The sequence below is a fragment of the Papio anubis genome, chromosome 2 (assembly GCF_008728515.1).
Source record: "Papio anubis isolate 15944 chromosome 2, Panubis1.0, whole genome shotgun sequence".
Lineage (NCBI taxonomy): Eukaryota > Metazoa > Chordata > Mammalia > Primates > Cercopithecidae > Papio > Papio anubis.
This window is the reverse complement of record NC_044977.1, coordinates 77,784,157-77,808,196: the sequence shown is the minus strand read 5'-3', so window position 1 is coordinate 77,808,196 and position 24,040 is coordinate 77,784,157. Positions and strand designations below refer to the sequence as shown.

Genomic DNA, 24,040 nt, shown 5'->3' with positions numbered 1-24,040 from the left:
AAGCCAAAGCATAAGTGAAATGCCATCAGAGAAATTACTAACAAACTCTGAGGGATATTCACCCCATTCTAGAATTCAGATTGCCTCTTAACCAAAATGTTCTGTGAACAGAAGTGAATTTCATTGATCCAGTTCCGGCTTTAGACGCAGGTGGCATTCTCGTTCTAAGGCATGGCATCAAGAGCTCTGCACAAAAGCAGTCGATGCTACTGATTTACACAAACTCCAACTCTTCTCACAAATGCTAGTGGGGAGAAACGTATCTGTTTTGTTTCATTTCCAGGTGGCAAGACAATCAAAATGCTGGTAAAAGGAAAACAGGGCAAGTGAGGGCAACTTAAGACAAAGAAGACTGGACATACGGTAGGTTTCAGGCTCCTGACAGCCCTAAGATAGGTTTTATTCTTCCTGTTGCGAGTGGCTTCCATGGTGTGTTGTGACCACCTCAAATGGATTTGTTTGATCGGAGGAGGATGTCTGAATTCTAAGGGACTTCAGAGGACTTGAGATAAAGTTCAGACAGAACTTGATAAAGGTTCTGTCTGCTTTGAGGTGGGGCCTGGGCTACTCCTACATCTTTATTCCTCTGCAGGGGCCCCAGGGTTTAGTGAAGGAAGAATTCACCTGAGCTGGGCGGGGGGCTTAACCCTTCCGAGCCTTAGTTTCAACATCTGCAGAAGAATGTTGGAATGGGATTGTTCTGAGGATTCAGCAGGAAAAATACATTTAAAGCAGGTAGCTTTGTGCCAGGCACTTAGCGAATGTTTAAGGAATAGGAGCTGTAGCTCTTATAGTTATTTTAGACTTCTGAATTCATCTAATATAACTATCACCATATTACACTGAAGGAAATTAAAAGCCAAGATGTGGTCCCTTGTTCCAGGTCGCACAGCTCCTTGGTAAGGGGCCGAGCTGGGTTACCATCCCAGTTCTCCCTACCCTGTGCTGTCTTTTTTACTGTACCCCATGGACTCTCAGGACTCATTAGCTCAGCTGAGCTCTTCAGTATATCATAGTTCTCAAGCTTTCCACCTTTGCCCTCTGCAGTCAAGTCTCCACCCTCAACATTCACTTAATCCCTAAACCATGTTTATGTGACCTCTAGAATATCCTGCAAAAATGCCTCCTGCTTTCCTGCCTCCTGGCTAATGCAGCTGCTATTCTGTCCAGAAGATTCTCCCCTCTTCTGTATCCATCGCTGACTCCTTCAAGCTTGAGAGCTCAAGTCTCTCATGTCATCTGCAGAGAGAACTTGCCTGAGCATCCTGGCTGAAGTCATATCACCTCCCCACTTTCTCTTGCTCTTCAGTTTATGTCCTGTGGAAACGCTTCTCCCACTGGGTAATTTTCTTTCATTTTTAATTGCCTGTCTCCTTTACTAAATGTAAGCTCCCAAAAGGGCCGAGAACACACCTTTCTGGCCTATTGCTGTGTCCCTAGCACCTAGCACAGCACATGACACATAGGTGCTCAGTAAACAGAAGTTGAGTAAATGAATGAATGAATTCCAGAACCAGCATATTTGTTAACACTTGCAGAGGACAGAGGAAAGCATTGTCATTTTCTGTGGGAGGAACATGGGTACCTGCTTGCCCTTCTTCTTGGCCTCCTAAAAGAACAGCAAGTGGCTACCCACAAGACAGGGACCCTTCCAAACAGGCATCCCACGCAAAAGCACATCTTGCAGTCAAGGGAAATGGGCAGATAGTTGCTAATTGCGTCTTCCAACTGGGCTGATCTTTCAAAAGTTCGAAAGGCGCCTGCCTCCATAAATCCCAGGCTGCTACTGCTGCTGAAGCTGGTGAGGGAGGAGAGGAGGGTGCGCTTGGGCGCCTCTCGGGCTGGCACGAAGAAGCCACATCTCATCCTCCCTCCTCCCCCCAGCTCCTCTCCAAGAGAGGAAGCAATGCAGATGGAGACGAGAAATAAATATTCCTGCCTGCTCCGTGCCACTGCAGACGTTTTCCAAAATGTCTGGCTTGGACCATGAAACAAGCCCACCCAGGAAAGGAGGCGCTCAGCGGGAGAAAGAGGGGGAAAGGGTGGCATATTTGTCGATACTCGTCAGCTTTCTGGGGGGCAGAGCACATGGCTCATCCTTGGCAGCCCTGCTGAGGTGGGGACGTGGTAAGTGCACAGTAATACTTGAAGAATTGAATCAGAAACGGGAGCGGAGTTAAGGAACTCATGCCAGAGCGTCGGCACTATCTCTGTGCCTCTGCACAGGGTCCTAGGACTCACAGCTGGTTCTTTCACAGGTTTCAAGCTCTTTGCACAATATACCTGCTGCCTCTGCTCAACCCTTTTACATCCACTCGACTCCTGGGGAATTAACACAATTGGGCTGATGGAAGCCTTCAAAGGCCATTTGGAATTTGGGCAGGAACTCAGAATCCATGTGTGGAGATATTCCTGCCACCTATAAACACGGTTCACTTTCTCTAATACTGGAATACTGGCAGGAGATGAGAACACGGGCTGCAAATGATAAGTGGGTGCTTTTGGTCTGGGGTGGCCAAGTGTGTGGGAGAAGTGTCACTAAGGAGGGAAGTTACAGGCCCAGCAACAGGCACCGAAGCGTTCTGCATTCCACTGCCTTTGCTAGGCATGCTGTGAGGCTGCAAAATGTCTCTGAAAAGGGAGATGAGGGGAGGGGAATTTCAGTTTGAACACTTCTGCATCGGATGCTCTGGGTGTCCTGTCTCTAACCCTCCTGTGAGACTCCCTGATGCCCTGTTCTTGATATCACTGCCCCTGGACCACCTTCCCGTAGTCCTCTTGGTAGGCCAGTAATTAGGGTGGGGCCCTTGGTGGATTGAATTCTGCTCAGTAAAGAGCAGAGGAGCTTTCCTGGGTTTTACAGGTTCAAGTCCAATGCAACAAAAACAGTTGCTCAAAATGAAGATGCAAAGAAAGCAATGTCTTCTGTGGGTGTCAGGGAAACATTTTTCAGAAATGTTGCATTGAATTCTGTTTCTTTTCACCATTTCCAGGACTTCACTGAGGAATGAAACGTTGTCTAATATTTCCCACTCATGTGCCCTGAATCCTTCTTTATGAATCTTCCCCTCTCATTTACCCATCTGCCTTCCAGTGCCAGGCAATTGCCAGCTGAATCCCACTCTCTCCAGGAAGCCACTCAGTGGTGGGGGAAAGCTGGCAGGACACAATGGTTCCTGTCCCCACTCCGCCCATTGCTGTGTGACCTTAGACAAATCACTCCCCTCTCTGGGCCTTGGCTGCTTTGTTTGTCAAAGGATTGGGTTGGATAGGTTTCCTTTCAGCTGTGACATATTATAGGAGGTTCTATAGAGTGAAATTGGATGGAATTCCTACTGTCGTTATCCCCTTCCCACCTCACCTTCTCCAGTAAAGCTCCAGGGATGGGGGCCATCACACCTCTGGGATTGAATTCAATCCTTATACCTGGGAAGGTCAGAACTGCATAGCAGAAGAAACTGTTTTAAATGTTTTCTGTCTGTATTTCCCTTAGTTCCCCAAAATATTAATGTATGGGTTGGGGAAAGATCAAAGTAGGGTCTGTTTGGAAAGAAGTTGTGTGCATGTATGTTTGCATTTTATAATACTCATATTAGTTACTTTTAAAAAATAATAGTTGCCATTTATTGAAATCTATTATGAGCTAGGCCTATGCTAAGCTCTTTCACCTACATTACTATCTTCATGATAGCTCATTAGGGAAGATATTATCTGTCCCGCACTCCCTTACAAATGAGAAAACTGAGGTTCCGAGGGGATGAGACACTTGCTAAAGATCACACAGCTGTTAACATTGGCAATGGGATTCGAGCCTGGCTCTGTTGGATTCCAAGGACGATAATGTGCTATCCACTACCCTGTGCTGGGCCTTGTCTTGGCATTCAATCACTATCTGGGAGATTCTTCATACAGTGAGGCTGTTTTAAAGACCCATAGGCAGTGGGTCCTAAATTGATTCCCTTTCCTATGGTGGTGTCAGAGGAAAATAGCTAGTCTCAGAGCCAGCAGGAACCTGCTGTCAGAAATGGCAGGGAGCATGCAGCTGTGGTGCCTGCCTAGCATCGGGAAGAGTGGGAGAACTGGGCCCCTGAAGCAGCCCATTTATAGCAACCATCTCCACTGATCATTTATCCGTAGAAAATAAGGCTGGTTTCCGCCCAGCCTTAGCTACCTCATTTCCATGCCCTTGCCCAATTCTGGCACAGAATCAGAGCCTCTTGGAATTTGCAAATAATGAGATCATATGTCCCAGAAATTGTAAACTTAAATGGCTCCCAAGCCCAGGTAGGTATGTGAATGAGTGAAATAGCCAGGAGGGAGTTATAGCAAACTGTAAACACATGTCCAGTCTAAGACCCCCAAGACACAGCTCCAGCAGACTTGCTGTGCACCTAGCGTGCTAAGCAGGCACCCCCAGAAATACAGAATTTTCTGTGAATTCTCCTGATTTTTAAACGTAGGCAATTCAGTTAAGAAGAACGTACTTGACACAGTCAGGACCGTATAGAACATATCTGCAGGCCTGTGTGCAGGTCTTCATTTACAAACTCTAAAATTAATTTTTCTCATTTACAGATGAGGAAACGGTGGCCCACATTAAGTCATTTGCCAGAGCTAGCTAAGGTAGGCTTAGGTAGGCAACTCTTCGGATGCATACATATTGAAAAGTGTGTGTGTGTTCATAAAAATACACACCTATTGTACATTTACAAATGATATAGAAATGATGTTGGATTACCTGCTGTTATGAAATGTTTGGCTTTTCACATAGTGTTAATATTATACAATAGTTGACGGTAATTAACACACACACCCGTCCCAAAACAAAATGACACAACATAACTCCTCTCCCAAACCAAAACCAAAAATTAAAACAAAAGCCAGGAAAGAAAGAAGCTCTTTACTTACGGTAAATGACAGAAACGAAGAAAACAAAGTCCCTTCATCATATCTGGATAATTTTGCCAGCACTCCTTCCAAGATAGTAACGAACTAGAAAAACAGCAAAAAAGAAAAAAATGTTATTTCAAACTATAATTGTTCACCATAAAGCACATCACTTCCCAACCACATAAAGGCTGGGATCGAGCCCTCCGTTCATTTCTGCAGTCTATTATTTGATTCCCGCCTTCGGAGAAAGGAATAGACTGCCTTTACATAGAAATATTTGACTTATCCGGCTTTCTCTTCATTATTATGTGATTGCAAATATAGAGTGTTACAGAAGTGCAAAGTGACAAAATATTATTGAGTTGCATATAGCATGCGATAATATTAAATGCACTTTTTAAAATCCAAAACTGCGCAAAGCAGTTTCTACGTTACATATTAGCACTACATTTAATCCAATCTATTTTTATTTGTATTTTATCAGTAATTTGGGGGAAACAGAAGTTTAGCACTGGCAAATATAAATGTCTTCCCATTCAGCATTACTTAGTTAAAATTCTATAATTCATGAGGGTGACTGAAATAGCTTTATCTGACTTTTATGTTTTATTATGACTCTCACTGCATGTGAAACTAGAGGAAAAGGGGTTTTCATGATGGCAGAATTCCTTATTACCGTTTAACTTTCTGTATTTAAAAATCTAACTTTGTCAGTGCTGAAAAACAAAACAAACATTTCCTGTATAACCTAGCGCGACGTTTGGGGACAAATTCTTATTAAGTTAACATATGCCACTTCATCAATTTATCTTCACACGGCTCGAGATCATCGGAAAATCATTTAGAGCTGAGGCTGGGTGACGTACAATCTTGTTTCCTGAGAGACGCAAGTATCCAGCTCAACTTTTTAACGTGTTACATTTTAATGGAAATGGAGACATAACAAAGCAGTGTTCACAATGAAACATTTCACCTGAAGCTGGAGGTTACCTTTGCAACCAAGAGTGTTATCATTTCTTTAACAGTTTCTTCAATTAGTTCGTCTATTTTTGAATGGTATTGATGCTAAGAACACAGAAAGACAAATATTAGCATGTTTGGGAGGTGATGGCATTGCATCCGTCAGTAATTTTTAGACAACATAATTTATAAATACAGCCTGGCCTGCAGACCCAGTTTATTTCCTTAGTCCCAGAAATATCTGTAAGATCCTGACTCCATTTCTTTGATGGAGAGAAATCCGAAGCTCTTAAAAATATTACCAAGTTCATTGTTCCTCACTTAAGGCTTTCGATGCCTCTAATGTGTGTAGACACATAAACAGTTTTACAAATAGCACACATGAATGACTTAATGATCCAGCAGTGTGTTGATTTGGATCTTACAAAGCAAGATACTGTAATAATTTAACACAGGAGATTAAAAATTATCTTTGGAAAACTGCTGGGGTTTGTGGCTTAGGTAGTAGATTCCCTTTCCAAAGGGAATTTGATGAAGACACTGTGACTAATTTTGTAAAAACTGTTCTGAAACCCTCAGGTTCTTTGGCTTAATACCTCAGAACTCCTCGTTTTATCTCCAAGTCTTGACTCAGTGTAAAGGCAAAGTGTCTCTTTCTGAACCCTTGTGGCAAGCCACTCGTTTTCTCCATTCATGGATAAGCAGACCCAGTATTCGAGCTTACCCTGAGACCACTGCTAAGTTTTAAAATTTCTCTAACTGTGCCTGTCAATTACATTTAAACAGTAATGTGAAAACAAACCCCCACACAAATAAAAATCCGCTGTAAATGCCAGGGAAAAAGGAAAAGTGATTTCAACACAAAATATTATATGCCAGCTCCTTGACATTTATTAGATCATTTTAGTATCCATTTGAATTATCCCATATTTCCTTGACAAAAAATAACAATGCAAAACATTGTTATTTGAAAAGGAAAATGCACTTACCCACGTTTTAGCAAACTTTCAGAAGGATGATTAATTAGGAACAGAAAAAAAAGGATCAGTGCAAATAAAAATTAGGACAAAAGGACACATGAGAAAGTAAAAATTAAATAAAATATTCAAAAGTCTATGTAAACATACGGATACAAGCCATAGTAATGTGGTTTAATATTCTGATAACTGGCAATCGGAATTATTGAGAGTGAGCAAAGGGATGCGAATTAGGTAAATCCATTTAGAATCATAGGTAAGGTTTGTTTGTAATTGGAAGACCTGGATAAAGTGTCAGTGCAAAGTTGGGAAGTTATGTTACCTATGAAAATTTAACTCAGTTTCCTTATCTGTAAAAAAACAAACAAAAGAGATAATAATACTATCATCCTGGGCCAATGAGAAGGGAGAAACCAGTATGAAACTCTGATTTTGAAACGGGAACAAAGCCAACCCTGTATAAAGATTTTTAGTGGGTCTATGCTAATATTATTATTTTAAAAACCAGTGCCCGAGCCCTTTCCTGGCAGTCATGCTTTCAGACTCAAAAGTCTCTGTTTTGGAGATCAAGTGAGAGTCTAGATGTGAAAATATTTTGTCAACTGTCATTGTGATTCAAATATTATTAGTTATTCAAGTTCATCAAGTAGAAGATAAGGGTAGAGAGAGAGAGTCTTATCACTTAGTCATCTCCTCCAGTTTCATTTTAATTGATTAGAGGAAAAACAATACAGCAAATGGCTTGTATGTTGTAGTCCCATTGAATCAGAACCCACGTTGGCTATACTGCTAGATTCAAAAAGGAATTTACTCCTAAGTGGCATAAACCTGAAGCTAAATGCAAAAAAAATTATCTGCAGAATTCTTTGCTAGAAACACAAAGAAAGATGTCAGAGCAAAAGAATTCAGGAAAATTGACAGGGCTCCAAATTCATTTTTAGGTCTTGAGATAAGATCCAGAATCACATGCTTACTTTTCCTCCTCTTGTGACTGCCTCACTCATCTAGGTTTTCTTTGCATTGCTATAAATGATTCACATTTATTAATTATGGGAATAAACTAAATCAGAAAAGCTAGCTGTGTGCAAAATAATATGAAATACAAAATGAGGGCCTTCTACCCCAAGCAAAGAAGAACATCATTGAGAAACAAAACACTTTCTTGAAAAACTGGGCTGAAGTGGCAAATAGAGACAAGAGTAATTGTTCTCCACACATCAACAAAGATTTAGGGTCTTACTCTGAGGAGTTAATGATGTCATTCTTTCTCCTAAGAGAAATAAGGTTTCTCTTCAGGAGCTAGGAACCTCAAACTCTTTCATAAGGAGACACTGTGGCTTATGGAAATATGATAGTTTATGGAAACCTCTTCCCAGTTCAATTCTTCCATGCCAAACTTGGCCTTAATGTTTTCTCCAGGCAGTCCCACTATCTCTCCCTTTCACTCCATACAAATATTATCATCTCCATTCCTCTTCTGTTATAATGAACATTTCTTTTTTTCTGCTTATAAAACAAAGTATTTTGATATGATTATTCTGTCTCTCCCTTCCAGGGGAAACTTTAGCATGTCAATCTCTGTTGGTCTATTTCCTCATTTTTGCAGTGGGGCTAGAATTATAACTTGTGAATACAGACATCAGATTCACCTAACCAAATAATGAAACAATGCCTGGAAATGTGGTATAGAAACTGAGAAGTGCTATGTGGCAGTATTACTACTACTACTATTATTAATAGATTAACATGGTGGTTGCATGTGTATATACATTTCTCTAAACTCACCTAAAATCTCTATATTTTATTGTATGTAAATTATGCCTCAATTTAAATAAAATCTTCTTTGGGGAAGATAGCAGAGCAGGGTAATAATTACTCTGTTTATCATGTAGCAAAGAGGTAAATATCAAAGCAGCCCCTATTCCTATTCAAGTTATTACAGAATACGTGAATCCCTTTTGCCAGTTTTCCATGATACATGAGACTTACTGGATTAACTTGCTTTTCTGGAGCAATAGTGAGAACTCTGCTTTCACTCCTTGATCTTTCTTGGGAGATATATTGTTCTGTGCAGATGTGAAGCTCCGTGAAGTGGTATATATACCACTGGGGCATCTTTCAATTACCAAACATTCCTACTAGACAATGTTGTTATAAAATCTCTTGCAGTCTGATTGACTATCCAGATATGGTACAAAGAGGGAGCTTTACCATTTTCCAGTCCTCTCTGCTGCCCACACCCCCATTTTTTTTTTTTTTTTTTTTTGAGATGGAGTCTCGCTCTGTCACCAGGCTGGAGTGCAGTGGCACTTGGCTCACTGCAACCTCCACCTCCCAGGTTCAAGCAATTCTCCTGCCTCAGCCTCCCAAGTAGCTAGGACTACCGTTGTGCACCACCACACCCAGCTAATTTTTTTGTATTTTGAGTAGAGACGGGGTTTCACCATGTTGGCCAAGATGGTCTCGATCTCTTGACCTCATGATCTGCCCGCCTGGGCCTCCCAAAGTGTTAGGATTACAGGTGTGAGCCACCATGCCTGGCCTCTGCTGGCCTTCTTGGATTAACTTGCCCTATATGCCTAAATTATATCCTGAGGGAACTACTAATATTCAATGGCCTGGAAAGTTTGGTCAGTTCACTTTTGCTTCTGATGGGCTGAGTTGCAAATTCACAATTACTGTGTGAAAATCATTCCACTTGACTTCCTGTGCTACACATTTTGCCTTGTCATAGAACAGATTGTGTGTATGTTGTCTTTCTGTTAAGACCATCTGACCTTGGAAATGAGATGAAAACACACTAGACCAAGTGAGAAACTATTTAATACACAATTTCCCTTCTATTGGTACTTCACAAATTTTAATGAAAAAAATAAATATTTAAGATGGAAAACTATGCTTAACAAATGTTTCAGCAGCTGCCTTTAGATGTGATATTACCCAATGATGAAATCCAGGATGTGATCTTAAAATTGGAGATTTCATCACCTGGCCAGTATCTAATCTAAAGCAGGTTGAGGGAGTTGGGACCCAGGTGGAGGCTGGTATTAGTAGCTAGGTCTACAATATGGGCTTCATATCCCATACTCAGAAATGCAGACTACATAAAACATTGGACTTTCGTCTATTCTTATCCCAGTTCCAGGATGTTTCCAGATATTCTTGTTAAATCTCATTTTAGCAACTCAGCTTTACTTTGGAGATGAATATTCCCATTCTACAAAGTGAGAAAAATCAAGGAGGAAACATTTCCATATGACTTTCCATTGAAGTTCTGATTAAGGTTACAGCCACTGTGCTAGGCCACTTAGAAGAAGTACATATTTACAGACAATTAAGTCAAGCTAGCTTTATTCTCACCTGTTCTCAACCACTTGGCATTCAAAGAAGCAGCCCCATTTCCCACAGCTGGTCATTTAAGTGTCTCTGATTCAATTATACTAAGGAAAAATGTCACAATAGCTCTCTCTAGGATGGCTTGGGAAAAAACCAACAGCCTTACAATAAGAATCACAGACTAGGATGCATTCTTTAGATGGGCCCTTAATAAAGATATTTAGTCTAGATGTGTGTGTGGTGTGTGTGGTGTGTGTGTGTGTGTGTGTGTGTACGTACACGCGCTATTTTGGGAGAAACAAGAAATGTTTACAAGCCTCAGTTATTTGTTTTCATTAAAAAAATTATGTTGAGTCATATGGGGAGAATATGGGTAGTCTTTTCTACTTTATCAAATAGAACAATGTCTAGAAAGAAATAGACACTGCTGTTTCATGTCAAAAATGTTACTGCAAGTCCAAGACAACTTTCTGATTTTATATCCAGAATTAGGGGACTTTAATACCCAATTTTAACAAACTACATACTTCCCACAGGTTGTGTGTTGCATGCTATATTCTTCATTCAGCAAATGATGACACATTGTTTGGCAGCTAAGGTATGGAGTCCATAGGATGCCATGATTAAACCAAAAAACAACTTATTCTTCTATAAAACCAGACTCCCAGGTCAAGCTAAGGTCATTCTACCTTAGCCCAGAAGTGATTAGTGGTAAAGACAAAAGAAGGGTCCACCATTGTGATAAAGGTCAACTTGTTCTTTCTCATCCTCTGTCTCCAACTGGGGTCTATGGTTTGGTCAAGGAGGTCCCCAGGTCCTCTGAAATTGGAGAGTAATAATATGTGAAAGTATTTTTTTCCCCTGAGAAATTGCTCCATACCTTTTTTTGTATTCTCAGTGAAGTTTGTGACAGCAACTCCCCCACTCCCACTACTCTCCCTAAACCCCCACCTCAAAAAGAAAAAAGCCCAGATCAAAGTGACTTGGTTTGTTTGGCAGAATTGTTTTGCCATCTGACCAGGTATGTGGGAACTTTTGAAACATGGCTATTATTGAATCAAGCTGGAGAGGGACTGCAGAAGCTGCTGAGGAGAAGGCAAGACCAGTCTTGTTGTATCAACCTGCACCCTGGCCTATCGCCATCCTTAGAAAACTCAGTGAAAATGTTCATCTCAAGAAGACTTAAGGGGAAATAGATCAATTGGATTTCATTTAATTTAAAAGAAACCTGTTGTGTTTTAAAGGATCCCATCGAGAAGATGAAAAAGAAAACCCACAGGATGGGAGAAAATAGTTGCAAATCATATGTATGATAATGGTCTAGTATCCAGAACATATAAAGAACTCTTACAACTCAACAATAAAAAGACAAATAACCCAATTTTTCAAATTGGCAAAAGATTTTGAATAGGCATTTCTTTAAAGAAAATATGCAATGGTCAATAAATACATACAAAGATGCTAAACATCACTATGAATAAAAAACTACAAGAGATACTTCATACACATATAGCTAGGATAGCTACAATAAAAAAAGACAGATAATGAATATTGGCTAAAATGCAGAGAAATCAGGTTTCTCATATAGTGCTGGTGGAAATGTAAAATGGTGCAGCCATTTTGAAAAACAGTTGGAAGTTCCTCAAAAAGCTAAACACAGAGTTACCATGTGACCCCACAACTCTGCTCCTAGGTATGTACCCAAGAGAGTTGAAAACACAGGTCCACATGAAAACTTGTACATGAATGTTCATAGCAGCAATAATCATAATAGAAACAACTCAAATGTCTATCAACTGACGAACGGATAAACAAAGTGTGGTATATCCATACAATGGAGTATATGACTCAGCCTTAACAAGGAGCGACCAATACAGGCTACAGCATGGATGAATCTTGAAAACATTATGCTGAATGAAAGAAGCCAGACACAAAAGGCCACATATTGTATGATTTTGTTTATAAGAAATGTTCAGAACAGGTAAATCCTTAGAGACAGAAAGTATTTTGGTGATTACCTAGGGCTGTGGAGAAGCGGAGGTGAGTGAGAATTAATGGGTACTCAGTTTTTCAGGTGATAAAAATGTCCTAAAATTGACTGTGGTGATGACTGCATAACTTTGTGAATAAACTAAAACTACTAAATGGCACATGTTGAATGGATGAATTTCATGGGTATGTGAATTATATCTCAATTTAAAAAATAGTAGCTCCAAGGGGAGAAAAATTAAGGAGGAACAGGATTCTGGAAAATATGAACTCAAAGGGATCTCAATGAACTTTTGAGATCACCAAAAACAGGGCCTTTAAAGTGGGCTCTATGAAGCCTAAGAGATTGTTTAAATATTCCAGAGCAGCTCAGGTGGGTGGTGGGCAGTGAAGAGGTGCAGAGCAGAGGGCAACCTGGCAGCTTGGACTCTAGGCTCCCTCCTCCCCTCTCCATCCAGAGCAGCTGTACTTGTGTGTTACATGCTGGCCTTCTTGGTTTGGTTTGAAAAACAGATTGTGCCACTAAAAACAGCCTGAATAAAACTAGAATAGTGCTATCATTTTACAGATGAGGAAACTGAGGCCCAAAGAGGTTGAGTAATTTGTCAAACTCCAGCTTTCAGCTCAGCCAGGGGAAGAATCTAGGTTTCTGAACACCGAACCCAGGTCTTCCCCAAGGGGGCCATCTTTCCTACCTGAGTTCTTCCCCTGACGTCAGGTTTACATACTGAGTATCCAGATCAGTGGTTCTCATAGTGTGGTCTCTGGAGCAGCCAGCAGCATCAGCATCGCCAGGGAACTTGTCAGAAATGCCAATCCTTAGACCACACCCCAGACCTATCTGAAACTCTTGGGTGAGACTCACTGATCTGGGTGTTCAGATGCTCTCTGGATGAGTTCAATGTACACTGAAATATGAGAACCACTGCCCCAGATCATTCACACGAGCACATGATGCTGGGACAGAGAACCAAGTGCACCCTGAATTTGACTCCAGTGCCTAGAACATAACCCCCAGGGAAAGGTCCTCGACAAGAAAATCAGTCGGGAACAGAGTTAACCAGGGTGCGGGTGGGGGCTGAGGAAACTGACTTGTAGGGGAAACAAGGTTGAAGATGATCTTGCCAGGAAGAGAATACCACCAACCCACATTTAAAAATGGAAGGTGCCGAAAGAGAAAATAAATAACGAATAAGGAGCAAATATAATTTAGTAAAAATTCTGAACATGTAAGGCTGGTATCGAAAGATCTGATTTAGGAGCAATTTATGCCAATTGGCAACAACATAGAGTTGCCAGAAATGCTTCTGAATTAATTCTAAATTGGTATATGAATATCTAGCTGGCTTAAGGCCATCAGAGAAAAATGATCATGATAGTCTTTAATCAAGCCCAAGTTGCTGTTTCCTTCTCCTTTACATTTTAAATACTGCTTTGGAAATGCAAACTTAGCAAAGGACTAAACTTTTGGTCAGGAAAGATTCACGATCAATTCAGTCTAAGCAAAATTGAAAGTCTGCAAATTTTTTTTTTTTTTTTGGAAATTCAAAACCTGCTGGCTGGGGATTGGGTAGCAGGGTGATCTAACATTATACATCCTGGAAGTTGTTTGATGCAAGAAAAGGCTCTCTTGCTGTCCAGATGTTCAAAGTGATAAAATGCACTTCAAATGTGAAAATGACTTTCATTCTGGCAAACACAGATCTGTTGGAGACACCAGCCTAATAAATAAGGTCGTCAAACTTCATTTAGCTTAGAGGGAACTTTATGGCCACCCCAACTCCAGCCAAGAATCACTTCCAAGTGACTGACATTCTCATCAGCACATGCCTTAGAAATCTACTTGACAAACAGATACTGAACACTCATCCATGGCTTAATCCACAAATGTTAGAGTGTATTTCTTAAACTAGCAGACTAGGGTAGATGGAAGGAATTTGTGAAGTTTTCTTCTACATGATCAATGAAGAGGGAAAAAAAAAATCTGTATTTTTTTTTTTTTTTTTTTACCTCTTGGCCCATTTCCATGCTGCAAAGTTTTGTTGATTGAGCTTTGGCATCAACCATAACATTAAACATGGTGCATATTGACTGTGGGACTCGAAAATCTGTTGATCGACTGGTTTTTTGCAGCTTAACTTCAAATGCAATCCTGGTTCTATTAAAACAAAGTAGGAAAAGACCAATTCAGCGTTCAGATGGCAGCAGGTGGAGGAGATATTTTCTGAGAGGTCAGTGAAAAAGAAAATTGAAGGCTGTAATCAGTTTCAGTCAACAATGACTTCACATGTGTTCCCTTTTAAATGACTTTCCCAACTAAGGAAGGCCTATTCATGGAGACAGCCATGCACACCCTTCTTTTCTCGGCAGTACACGGAACACCTGTAGCTTGGCGTATTTCTGTCTATAGTTTACATGCTATGGAGAACCTTAATTGCAGGAGAATGAATGAATTCACAAAAACTCGATTATAGCAGTATAGCATATGTAAGTTCTCTCACGTTGGCAACTGCCTACCTTGAATTACTTCATTAATAAAACAAAACAAACAAAAAATCAAAGCAGTTTTTAATTTTCAAAACCTCGTGGTGGAGAAAAAAATCTTAAATGACGTTTATTGCTGTGGGTTTTTATTTTCCCGTTTCTGGTTTTGAAAGAGACAAAAATTTAAAATCCAGCCAGTTTATTACATTGCTTTAAAGACTAAAAAATTTTTCTTCCTTGTTAAAGAACATGAAAAGGAAATACACCAAGCTGTTAAAGACCGCTACCTTTGAGGAGGGGTGTGAAATTAGGAGACATGGTATTGGGGAACTTCCATCATGTTTTGTTTTCAATGTCAATGCATTATTTTGCAATAAAATACATTATTTTATGATTTAAAATTATGCTTAATACACATATACAAATTCAAGAATTGTGTGATGATGGAATCTGAATGTAACATAATCCTGACATTGGTCAAATTATGATCTCAGCAATGTGCTAACAACTCATAGAAAAAGCCTAGCCCTACATGGCCAGCTGCTAATACAGGTGTGAGATCTTATCCTTGACATCAGCATTGTAAAAGGGGCCTAGTTATATTTTGAAAGGTTTCAGGGAAGTGAGTGATATCATCAAATGTCTTTAAAGAAAAGCACCTGGTTAGTAAATGGCTTTATTAAAGCCCTATTTGTCTGATGCATCTTTTTAGCATTGTTCGCTGTCAAGTTCTGGAGATCATACAGCCACCAGGAAAGCATTGCTTTAAGAGGAATTTGTAGCAGTTTTCTAACAGTGCATAGGAGGACCACACAGCTAGTTAGCTCAGGAAAGTATGCCAGCTTGCTAACACACCCTGAGTGCATGCAGGGAAGCCAAGTATAATTTCTAAGGTTGGGAGCCCAGTTCTTAAGAAAAAAAAAAAAAACCTAAAAAACCCAAACCCTTAAAACACCCCTATATATTATATGATCATGTTAAAGATAAATGTATCTTGGCTTCTGAAGACTCAGTGCACTGAAGTAGCTTTCTAATCATGATGATCATTTTAAGCTACACTGAAAATACATCATTTGCCGGTTTTGTGAAAAGGAGGCCTGATGAGGACTGAGTTGGACAGGTCCCTGTGCTGATCTTCTGAGGCTTGTGTGCCAGTTCCGGCCCAATTTGAGAAATGGAAATGCTAAATTGCTCCCTTCCAATGAAGTAATCGTCTTCAGTTTTCACAGGAGAACTGTTCATAGCCCTTGGAGTGCAGGGCTGTGAAAAGAGGAAGCTGAATGCAAAATTAATATGACTGAGAGGGCTCTATAGGACCAAAAAGCCAGAAAAGGAGAAGTCATTTAACTCAACTGACTGCTTGAGGGCAAAAGACAGCATGCCTTGTTTTGTGTTCAGCACAAGTAACCTGATATAGACCAGACTGGAGACTGCAAATGTCTGTCAAATTGATGAATTAAATTTCTGGAGCACTGAAACATGAGGAGTGCCTTATTGACTTTTTGGCATTGCATATTCATACCTACAAAATAATGTCCTTACTATGTTGGCCTAGAACAAGGGTTATAGAATCTGTTCTACTGAGGAAAACAATGATTCTAGGCTCTTCTAATGTACATTCTATGTATTAAAACATCCAAGAATCCTCCATGCTCTGTCCTCTGAATCTGTAGGCCTGGGGATATTTCCACCCATTTTTGCTCTTGTCTGCTTTTGAGCTGATTTAAAAAGGACATTAGGAAATTTAAGTGTCCAGGCCAGCCATCCATGTGCAGTGGAGCAACTTCTGTCAGTAAAAGGTTGCTTAACAGCTACTGTGTGCCAAGCATGGTGCTGAGACCGGGGGAGGTGAGGAATGCCAAATGAACAAGATCCACTCGCTGGCTCTGTGCAGCTCACCCTCTTTAGGTGTCTGAACCATGAAGATATGATTATAGCATGGTAAGGGATAAGAGTCCCTATCCACCTGTGACATCCTCATATCTTTCCATTTTCTGTGAGCATCTTCCCATTTTTTGCTCCCTACCCAGGAGACTGGCTTCTCAGTGAAGGACACACATCTTTTTCTGTACAATTAAGTGCACAGTTTAGGAACTGATAAACCTTTACTGTAAAGCATTTCACCCCTAGGACAGATCACTCAAAAAGTTTTTTATGGAATGGTTTGGCCATTGGAAAAACATTGCTTTTCCTAAAACTGATATAGACTATCTAGGAAATCATGGAATTCAAGACCCTAAGGAAATATTTTGACCTTGAGTTTGAGAAGTAAGCCTGCCTTCAGTTCTAAGAGTGAGAATAAAAGAACAATTCTAAAAAATCTGGATCACTACAACTTTAAGCTTCTGGAAGTGGCCTCAAACACCTGCCCAGATTCTCCATTAGTGCATAGTTCCTTTCTCAATTCCTGCTGAGACGCTGTTCACCTACCTGGGATTGTATTGTTCTTTTGCTTTTTTGGTTTCCAGTTCTGATGATATTACCTCACCTTTCCTCTTCCAAGATAGGAAATAATAAATTCAAAGAACTTCCAGGCAAACCCAGCCCCCAACACCCACAACTGATCCATCAACGAAGCTACACAACATCTGGAGATTTGGAGTAGCCTGTGCTGCTTGCGATCTATTTTTTTTTGAATGAGGAAAAATAATGGAACAGTTATGAACTAGAAAAGGAACTTGGATGTGTATCTGGGGGTAGACAGGGTGATGATGATGATGTCACATCAGTGGAATTTTATTTCTATATTTAATATAGAGACACTCCATGAGGAAAGGGATGCAGTCTCTCATTATTCATTGTATGCCAAGAACTTAGTCCTGTCCCTGGCATATGGTAGGAGCTCAAATGATGTTTGCTGAATGGACGAATACTGTCCTCATTTTTTTTCCCTCACCTTCTCAGAACAGTCTGCCTGGGAACTTCAAGTGCAGCATTCCTACCCTAGTCCTAAAAGCCACAGTGACAAAACAGGGAATCTGTGTGCAGGCAAAATGTCATGTTCAACGTCTCATGACTCCCTGTTGAAATCCAGCTAGATTTTCAACAAGACAGCTACAAGGTGGCCCACATATATGCTCATCTTTTATATATAGAGTGAATGACGATGCTGAGGCCCTATCCACATGGTTAGAAAACCATTAGATTTCTGCTACCTATCCTGGCTATGCCAGTTCCATGGCATATTCTTCTTTCTTTCCCTTCTAATTATCCACTCAGGCACACATTCATACGTTTAACAAATACTTACTAGGTAAGTATTTTGTGCCAGACACTGCTAGATATCAGGGATACAAACAAGAATGGACAGGATCTCTTCCTCTTAAAGCCAACAACAATGAAAAAATCGGCAGCCAGATTATTTTTGGGTTTGGGACAGACGGAGGGCAGGTGAATGGAAGTTAGACGTTGACAGCCACTATTCCAGCTGACTTTGACAAGCAATCACCTTCTCCAATTAGTTTCAAATTACAGCCAATCCAAACAGCAGCCATCTACCCTTCCCTGAGTCTGTGTATGGTGGGGAAGGCGTGCAGAACCTGTCCAGCCACCTATGCTTACCTTTTGACACAAGATTCGATCATGTCACTTGCCATCAACTTCAGCCGTTGTTCCAGGTGCTTTCCAAACTCTTCTTCAGGCCAGTGCAAGTCCCGAATGAAGGTCTGAAGGGCGTCAAGTTTCCAAAACAGATCTTCTGAGGTGCCTGACCCATTACTGGCAGGATAAAAATTAGAAAATGAGAGTCACCCAATGGCCTCAGGCTCTACAAAAACGAACACAGAGACAACTGAGGGCTAGAAGGCAAACAGCAGCTTCAACATACAAAACAACGTGTGTTGGCGGTGAAGGCGGGGGCGAGTCTCCACCGGCAGATTTTGAGTTTTACCATACATGACTTAGTGCGCTTTGCTCAGCCAATTACCCCAGACCAGTGAGAAGTCTGGGGAAGGTGTTGCCCCGTAACAACCAGGAGAATGGTGTATGGTAAAAATCAGCCTTCTTTTAACAACCACATTAACACATGTGATGATTCAGATGAAGGCCACGAACCAGGGGGAGAAATAAGTCTCAACAGATAATAACTACATGGCAACATGCAGTTATTAAAATTCAGGGTTTCATGCATTTTCCCAGCTCCCCTCCAGAGTGGAGGCCTCTTGGAAATTGCACAAGACTTTTCGTTTTCAAAGGACAGTGCTAACAAAGTGGTGAGCGAGGACCTGCTTTCTCTCTTGAAGAGCTGGAAAGAAATTAGGGTGACTCAGATCAAGAGGGGTACACCTGGATACCTTGATTCCAAAATTCTAGATTAGTTTGGTTACTGTTCCAATTTTCATAGACCAGCCCATTGCATAGGCAGGGTCCTCACCAGGATGAGGTGAGTTGGGGCAGGGGAAGTTAGTGGACAAGTGATATTGTCAATGCTTTGGGGCTCAAAACCTGAGCTCTTTTACCGTTGCACCATCTTACCCAGTCCTGTGTGCAGTTGGGGATATTGGTCTTGATGCCTTTCTGTACGATGACGTCTAAGAAACTTTTACCTTGGGCATCTACAAAAAGCCTGTGTATGAGAAATGCTCCATCTCTCACCCTCCTGCCCTTCTCTGGCTGGCTGTCTCTTTTGTAACAATCCCATTTGGAGCTCTGAGGGGTGTCCTTCCCCCCACCCACTTCCTCGCATACCACTAATGCTAACACAGTAATTTATAAAATGTCCAACACACCATGCATTACCACTTGTTCTGACATCGTCTATAGAAACAGATGAGAGTGGGTGTTTCTATTGTGACAGATGCCAGCTGCATTGAATTAATGCTTCAGAGAGAAATATAGCTAGTGCATAAATGCATACACAGCTACTGCAGGGCGGGGAGGGGGCACACGCCCAAACATGCTGAGAGGGAGCCTACGGCCTGGACCAACAGGGTAGTTTTCAAGGACAGACCAGTCTGAGGTCAGTACGTAGATGTATCTGACACGAAGGAGCAGGTAACATATCAACACGCCCTTAAAATGAAAGGTGGCAAAGGAAGAAACTGGAATTATGAAAAGATATAGAATCAGGCATTTCCTGGTGGGTGATTGAGAATCCACGCCTTCTTTTCAGATACTGCCGTAAGCATTGTTCAAAAGTGGGGGAATGTGTTGTTTCTCTGTGAAAGTTCAGCCTTCCCCCTACCCCAACCTATGTTTGGGAAAAAGAAACCCCAACTTTGTCTAGTCTAAGCCCCGTTTTGGAACTGCATGGTTGTATGTTTTAAATCATTAAGTACATATGAATGCAATAATTGGTATTTATTACAACAACATTTTGACACCCATCTGGTTTCAGAGTTTCAAAAAATTCTTGTAGGGTTTTTTTTTTCTTTGAAGAGCTTATTATTAAGTTTTGACATGAGGAAAAGAATATTTTCTTTTTATTTTTAAGATAAACTGTTAATGTTAAGGCAATAGCACCAAGATTATTTTGATTGCTGAGCAGTTACCAAAATGTGTTCCCACTCATGCCTTAATTAATTGAACGGAGACCATTATCTGCTTTATTACAATGTCTTGATTCATATCTTTTCAAAAACAATGTCACAGAGCATGCACAGAGGAAGATAAGAGAAGCTTTCTGATATTTTTAAATTTTTCACAGATACTACCTAATCTAATTTTTTCATATAGTCATCTTAGCATGAATATGATTTGTGTTCTTTTATGGATTTTTTTTTTCAGATATAAATTTTTGGAGGTTTTAATTTGCCTTTAAAAGAGAATCAGACACATTGACCATAGATTTCATTGTGAACTTGTGAGCAATTGTAGGTTGTAAAAATATTAGGCAGTTTTGGAGGAGCCAGATAGAGCAGTCATTTTAATAGTCTGTCCTCCACCTGGATTACTGCAAAAATAAAAATGCTGAGGGCCGTCTTGATGAATGTGATTCTGAGATTTCAAAACATCACTGCCAGTTTCAGACCATTTTTTATTCCTTTGATAATAACACTTCCCTTTGAAAATGTGCCAATTTATTCTTTCAAGAAAAAGCTTATCTGGCCTATAATTAGCTGTGGTCTAAGAAAAGGATCAAAGAAGGGTACAGAATCGCTAACCCTTGTTTCACTTATTAAATTATGCACGTGGTTCTAATTTCCCTGAGGTAGAATTTAGGGGTGCTCGATCTTCTTGCTAACCAAAAAAGCACAGAAGATTCATTTCCGAAGCTAGAAGAAATGGCTTCTCAACCCTCACTCGCCCAAACTGCCGGCTTTCAAGAAGTTGCCCATGCAACTCTGACATTCATGTGGATGAGTATATCAGATGATATGGCTACCAAAAATTTAATTATTTGTTGTTTGAATCTTGTGTTTAGAGAATTATTGAACTTCTCATTACCTAGATCTCAAAGCACCATATTGTATTGTGACCTTGGAAAGTACATAATATATGTTTTACATAACATTTACATGACTAAGGCTTGATCCATTCAGAAATTTTCATTTAGCCCTGAACATACTGTTACTATATCCTGCCATTTGCTGACACCAGAAATATGCTTTATGGTTTAAACATTCTCTAGGAATTTTTTATTTTTATTTTAAAAAAAAAACACCCCAGATTCTAGGTAGGTGTGCTTCCTTCTTAGATTTGGATCAGGCCACAGATGACTGGCCAGCCCATCAAAGAGGTTTCCTCCACTATTTTTGGATGTCTAGCTCCTAAAGTCATGTCACCTGCCAAAAAGGGTAGAATCCTTTTGCAAAAGAATTCAGGAAGTGAAACATAGTCCTCCAGCATTCAGTGGGCGTAAGACAAATTGTTAGTGCTGTATATATAGCAAACATCTTACAAACATGATGTATGCCAGAAATAAACAATATTGTCTCTATATGATCAGCAAAATATGTCTAATTATCCATCTCCATCTCTGTTATATAGGATGTATAGAAATAAACAATACATATCCATGCCAAGATCACTTAAATTTAAATGAGATCTAATGTGAACTGAATACACACTCCGCATCATATATAGCAGCCATCCATGACGGTGCCGAAAAAGTAGGCATTTGTGGGATGCCTAGAGGGATGTTAACTGGTAGATTTGGTACTTTGGGAAGGTTCACATTGGGTAGGTTCACATTGGGTAGGTTACTGGTTAAACTCCTGTGGAAGAAACAGACAGAAAGAAAAAATACCATCACAGTGACAATGCAGATGTGGCAGAAGCACACGACAATTGTAAATAAATTGACCAAGTCCAGAGCAAGACAACAGCAAAAACTCAAGCGACACACTTCAGAAAGCAGCTTACAGATGGGAAGCTGTGGTGTGACTCTGTATCCAGAGAAATGACAAAAGTTAATGGAAAAAAAAATTAACCACACAGTGACTTAAAAGTGCGGACAGTTGCGGAGCACCCATACACAATGATCACATGCCTTTGGGAGGGGCCTTTGGTTTCCATATCCATTGCCATAAGAGTCTAGAACTTTTCTCATGCTAAGAACTTGAAGTTCCTGGAATTCTTGGTGTGGCTGGGGCTGGGGTTGCTGTGAAGTCACTGGGATTGATAGAAATGGTGGAGCGCTTCAATTTTCTTATTTTTAAAACAAATTATTGTTGATGGAGGCATATTTCTCAATCAGACATTAGATATCAAATAGAGTAGGAAGTTCACCCACATGGAGACACATATAATGGTGATGTACAGAAACCAAACTCTTTCCAACTGCTACTTCTAAAGACAGGTATATGGGCAATGAAGTGTCAGTTGATGGTGAAATTACAAAATTGTATCAAGAAGAAGGATCAGATTTGAATAATTTTATAGAACATTTAAAGAAAATAGAAACTGTCTCTCCCAAACTAAGTTCAATAAAAATGCAGAAATGTTTATACACAGAAACAGAAACCAAGGAAATGAAAACAATCCCCAATTCAGCTCTTGTATTAGACTCTTTGACCAAAAGTGGATGTAAACTGTGGCTTTATATCATAACAGTTACCCTTGGAAGTGGGACAGGGACTGGGAGAAGGCATGACAGGGACTTCTGCAGAGGTTCTGCTTTTTGATCTGTGTGATAGCTTACATGGGTGTGTGTTCAATTTGTGAAAATTAATCAAGTTGTGTATTTTTCTGTAAAAAGTTAAAATAAGTTAAAAGTGACTAAAAAGTTAAAAATATTACCTCATATCAGCCTTTTGTTTTTGGACAAAGATGGATCAACTGATGTGATGGAAGAGAGATGGATGGTTTTGAAAGTAGAGGGAGAAAATAAAACAAAACAAAACCCCCAATTTGAATCAACTGTATTTCTTTGGAAGGACTGTGTCATACACGGCTCCACAGGCTGGCACCGTGTGTCTCAGTAGTGGCATTTTAAGGGTGTTCCATCCAGCCAAAGTCACTGGCACGGTAGAGCCCAGCCTAACTCTGCATCTGAGAGGAGCCTTCCTGTTTAAGTGAAGTTGACAGCACTTTGGCAAAGGACTTGAGGTTCTCTTTTTGGATCTTGCAGGAGAAGAGCAAGTTTTGCCAAAGCAGCTCTGCCCTGGGCAAGCTGTGTTTGACTAACAGGACTCCTGCAAGAGCTGGAGCTGCCTCTGGGCTTGCTTGGGTGGGGAAGTGGGGGAGTAGGGGAGTAGGGGAGTGTGGGAGTTGGGGAATGGGGAAGTTGGGGGGTGGGGGAGTGGGGGTGGGTACATGCCTTCTGCTAGGTCAGAAATTCTGGACCTTGAAGATCACCTGAACGCCTGTCTCCCTCTAGAAACAAATTGTTCTTTCACAATGGCAATATAGCTCTGGCTCATAGACTGAAAAACCTAGAATGCGAAATTGTCTACCTGGAATTCTCTTCTGTAATCAAAACAGGTGTCTCATAGATTCGTCCTTTACACCTCACGTTTTGGGAAAGCCAATTATACAACTCTACTTGAAACTAAAGGGTGCTCTTGTGGGAATGGTCAAGAAAAGATTAACTATATGACTATTAAATAGAAGGGAAAATGGAACTTTTCCTTTTATGTGTCTCTGTTTAACTGGGGAATTTGCCTTTGAATTCAGTCCCTGGTGGCTCTCAGTCTTAAACACTGCCATGTAACAAAACCGTTGGCGATTTCCACTGAGACATGTGTAAGCCTATATAAGCAAATGTGATCATTAAATGATACACACACTGAATAATGATCAAGGAATTAGAAGATCTTAGAGATGGCAGCCTGGAAAGTTAAAATGTCAATTCTGAGCAAATTAAAAGTAGCTAGGAGTGAATAACATACAAACGTATGCAAAAGCAATTTAATTTAAACATATTAGCGGGTGGCGGGTACACAAATTAGAAGCGAGCTTCATTTTGCACATGAAAATAAAAAAAAAAACTTCTATTAATCAAAACATATTGTATTTGTAAAATA

General features: G+C 40.4%; 1 protein-coding gene across 3 annotated transcripts in view; it reads right to left on the bottom strand.

Annotated features, from left to right (window-relative positions):
- Positions 1–24,040, bottom strand: part of CADPS (calcium dependent secretion activator) — a 494,204-nt gene that overhangs the window by 64,222 nt on the left and 405,942 nt on the right. For 2 of the 3 annotated variants that reach the window (XM_009200417.4, XM_009200406.4), the window contains 5 exons: positions 21,644–21,790; positions 18,198–18,353; positions 14,163–14,310; positions 5,881–5,955; positions 4,909–4,992 (listed from right to left, as the gene is read on the bottom strand). In XM_009200417.4, coding sequence (XP_009198681.3) covers positions 4,909–4,992; positions 5,881–5,955; positions 14,163–14,310; positions 18,198–18,353; positions 21,644–21,790 — 610 coding nt within the window. The remainder of the gene's footprint in view (positions 1–4,908; positions 4,993–5,880; positions 5,956–14,162; positions 14,311–18,197; positions 18,354–21,643; positions 21,791–24,040) is intronic. The other variant, XM_009200423.4, reaches the window with a different exon arrangement.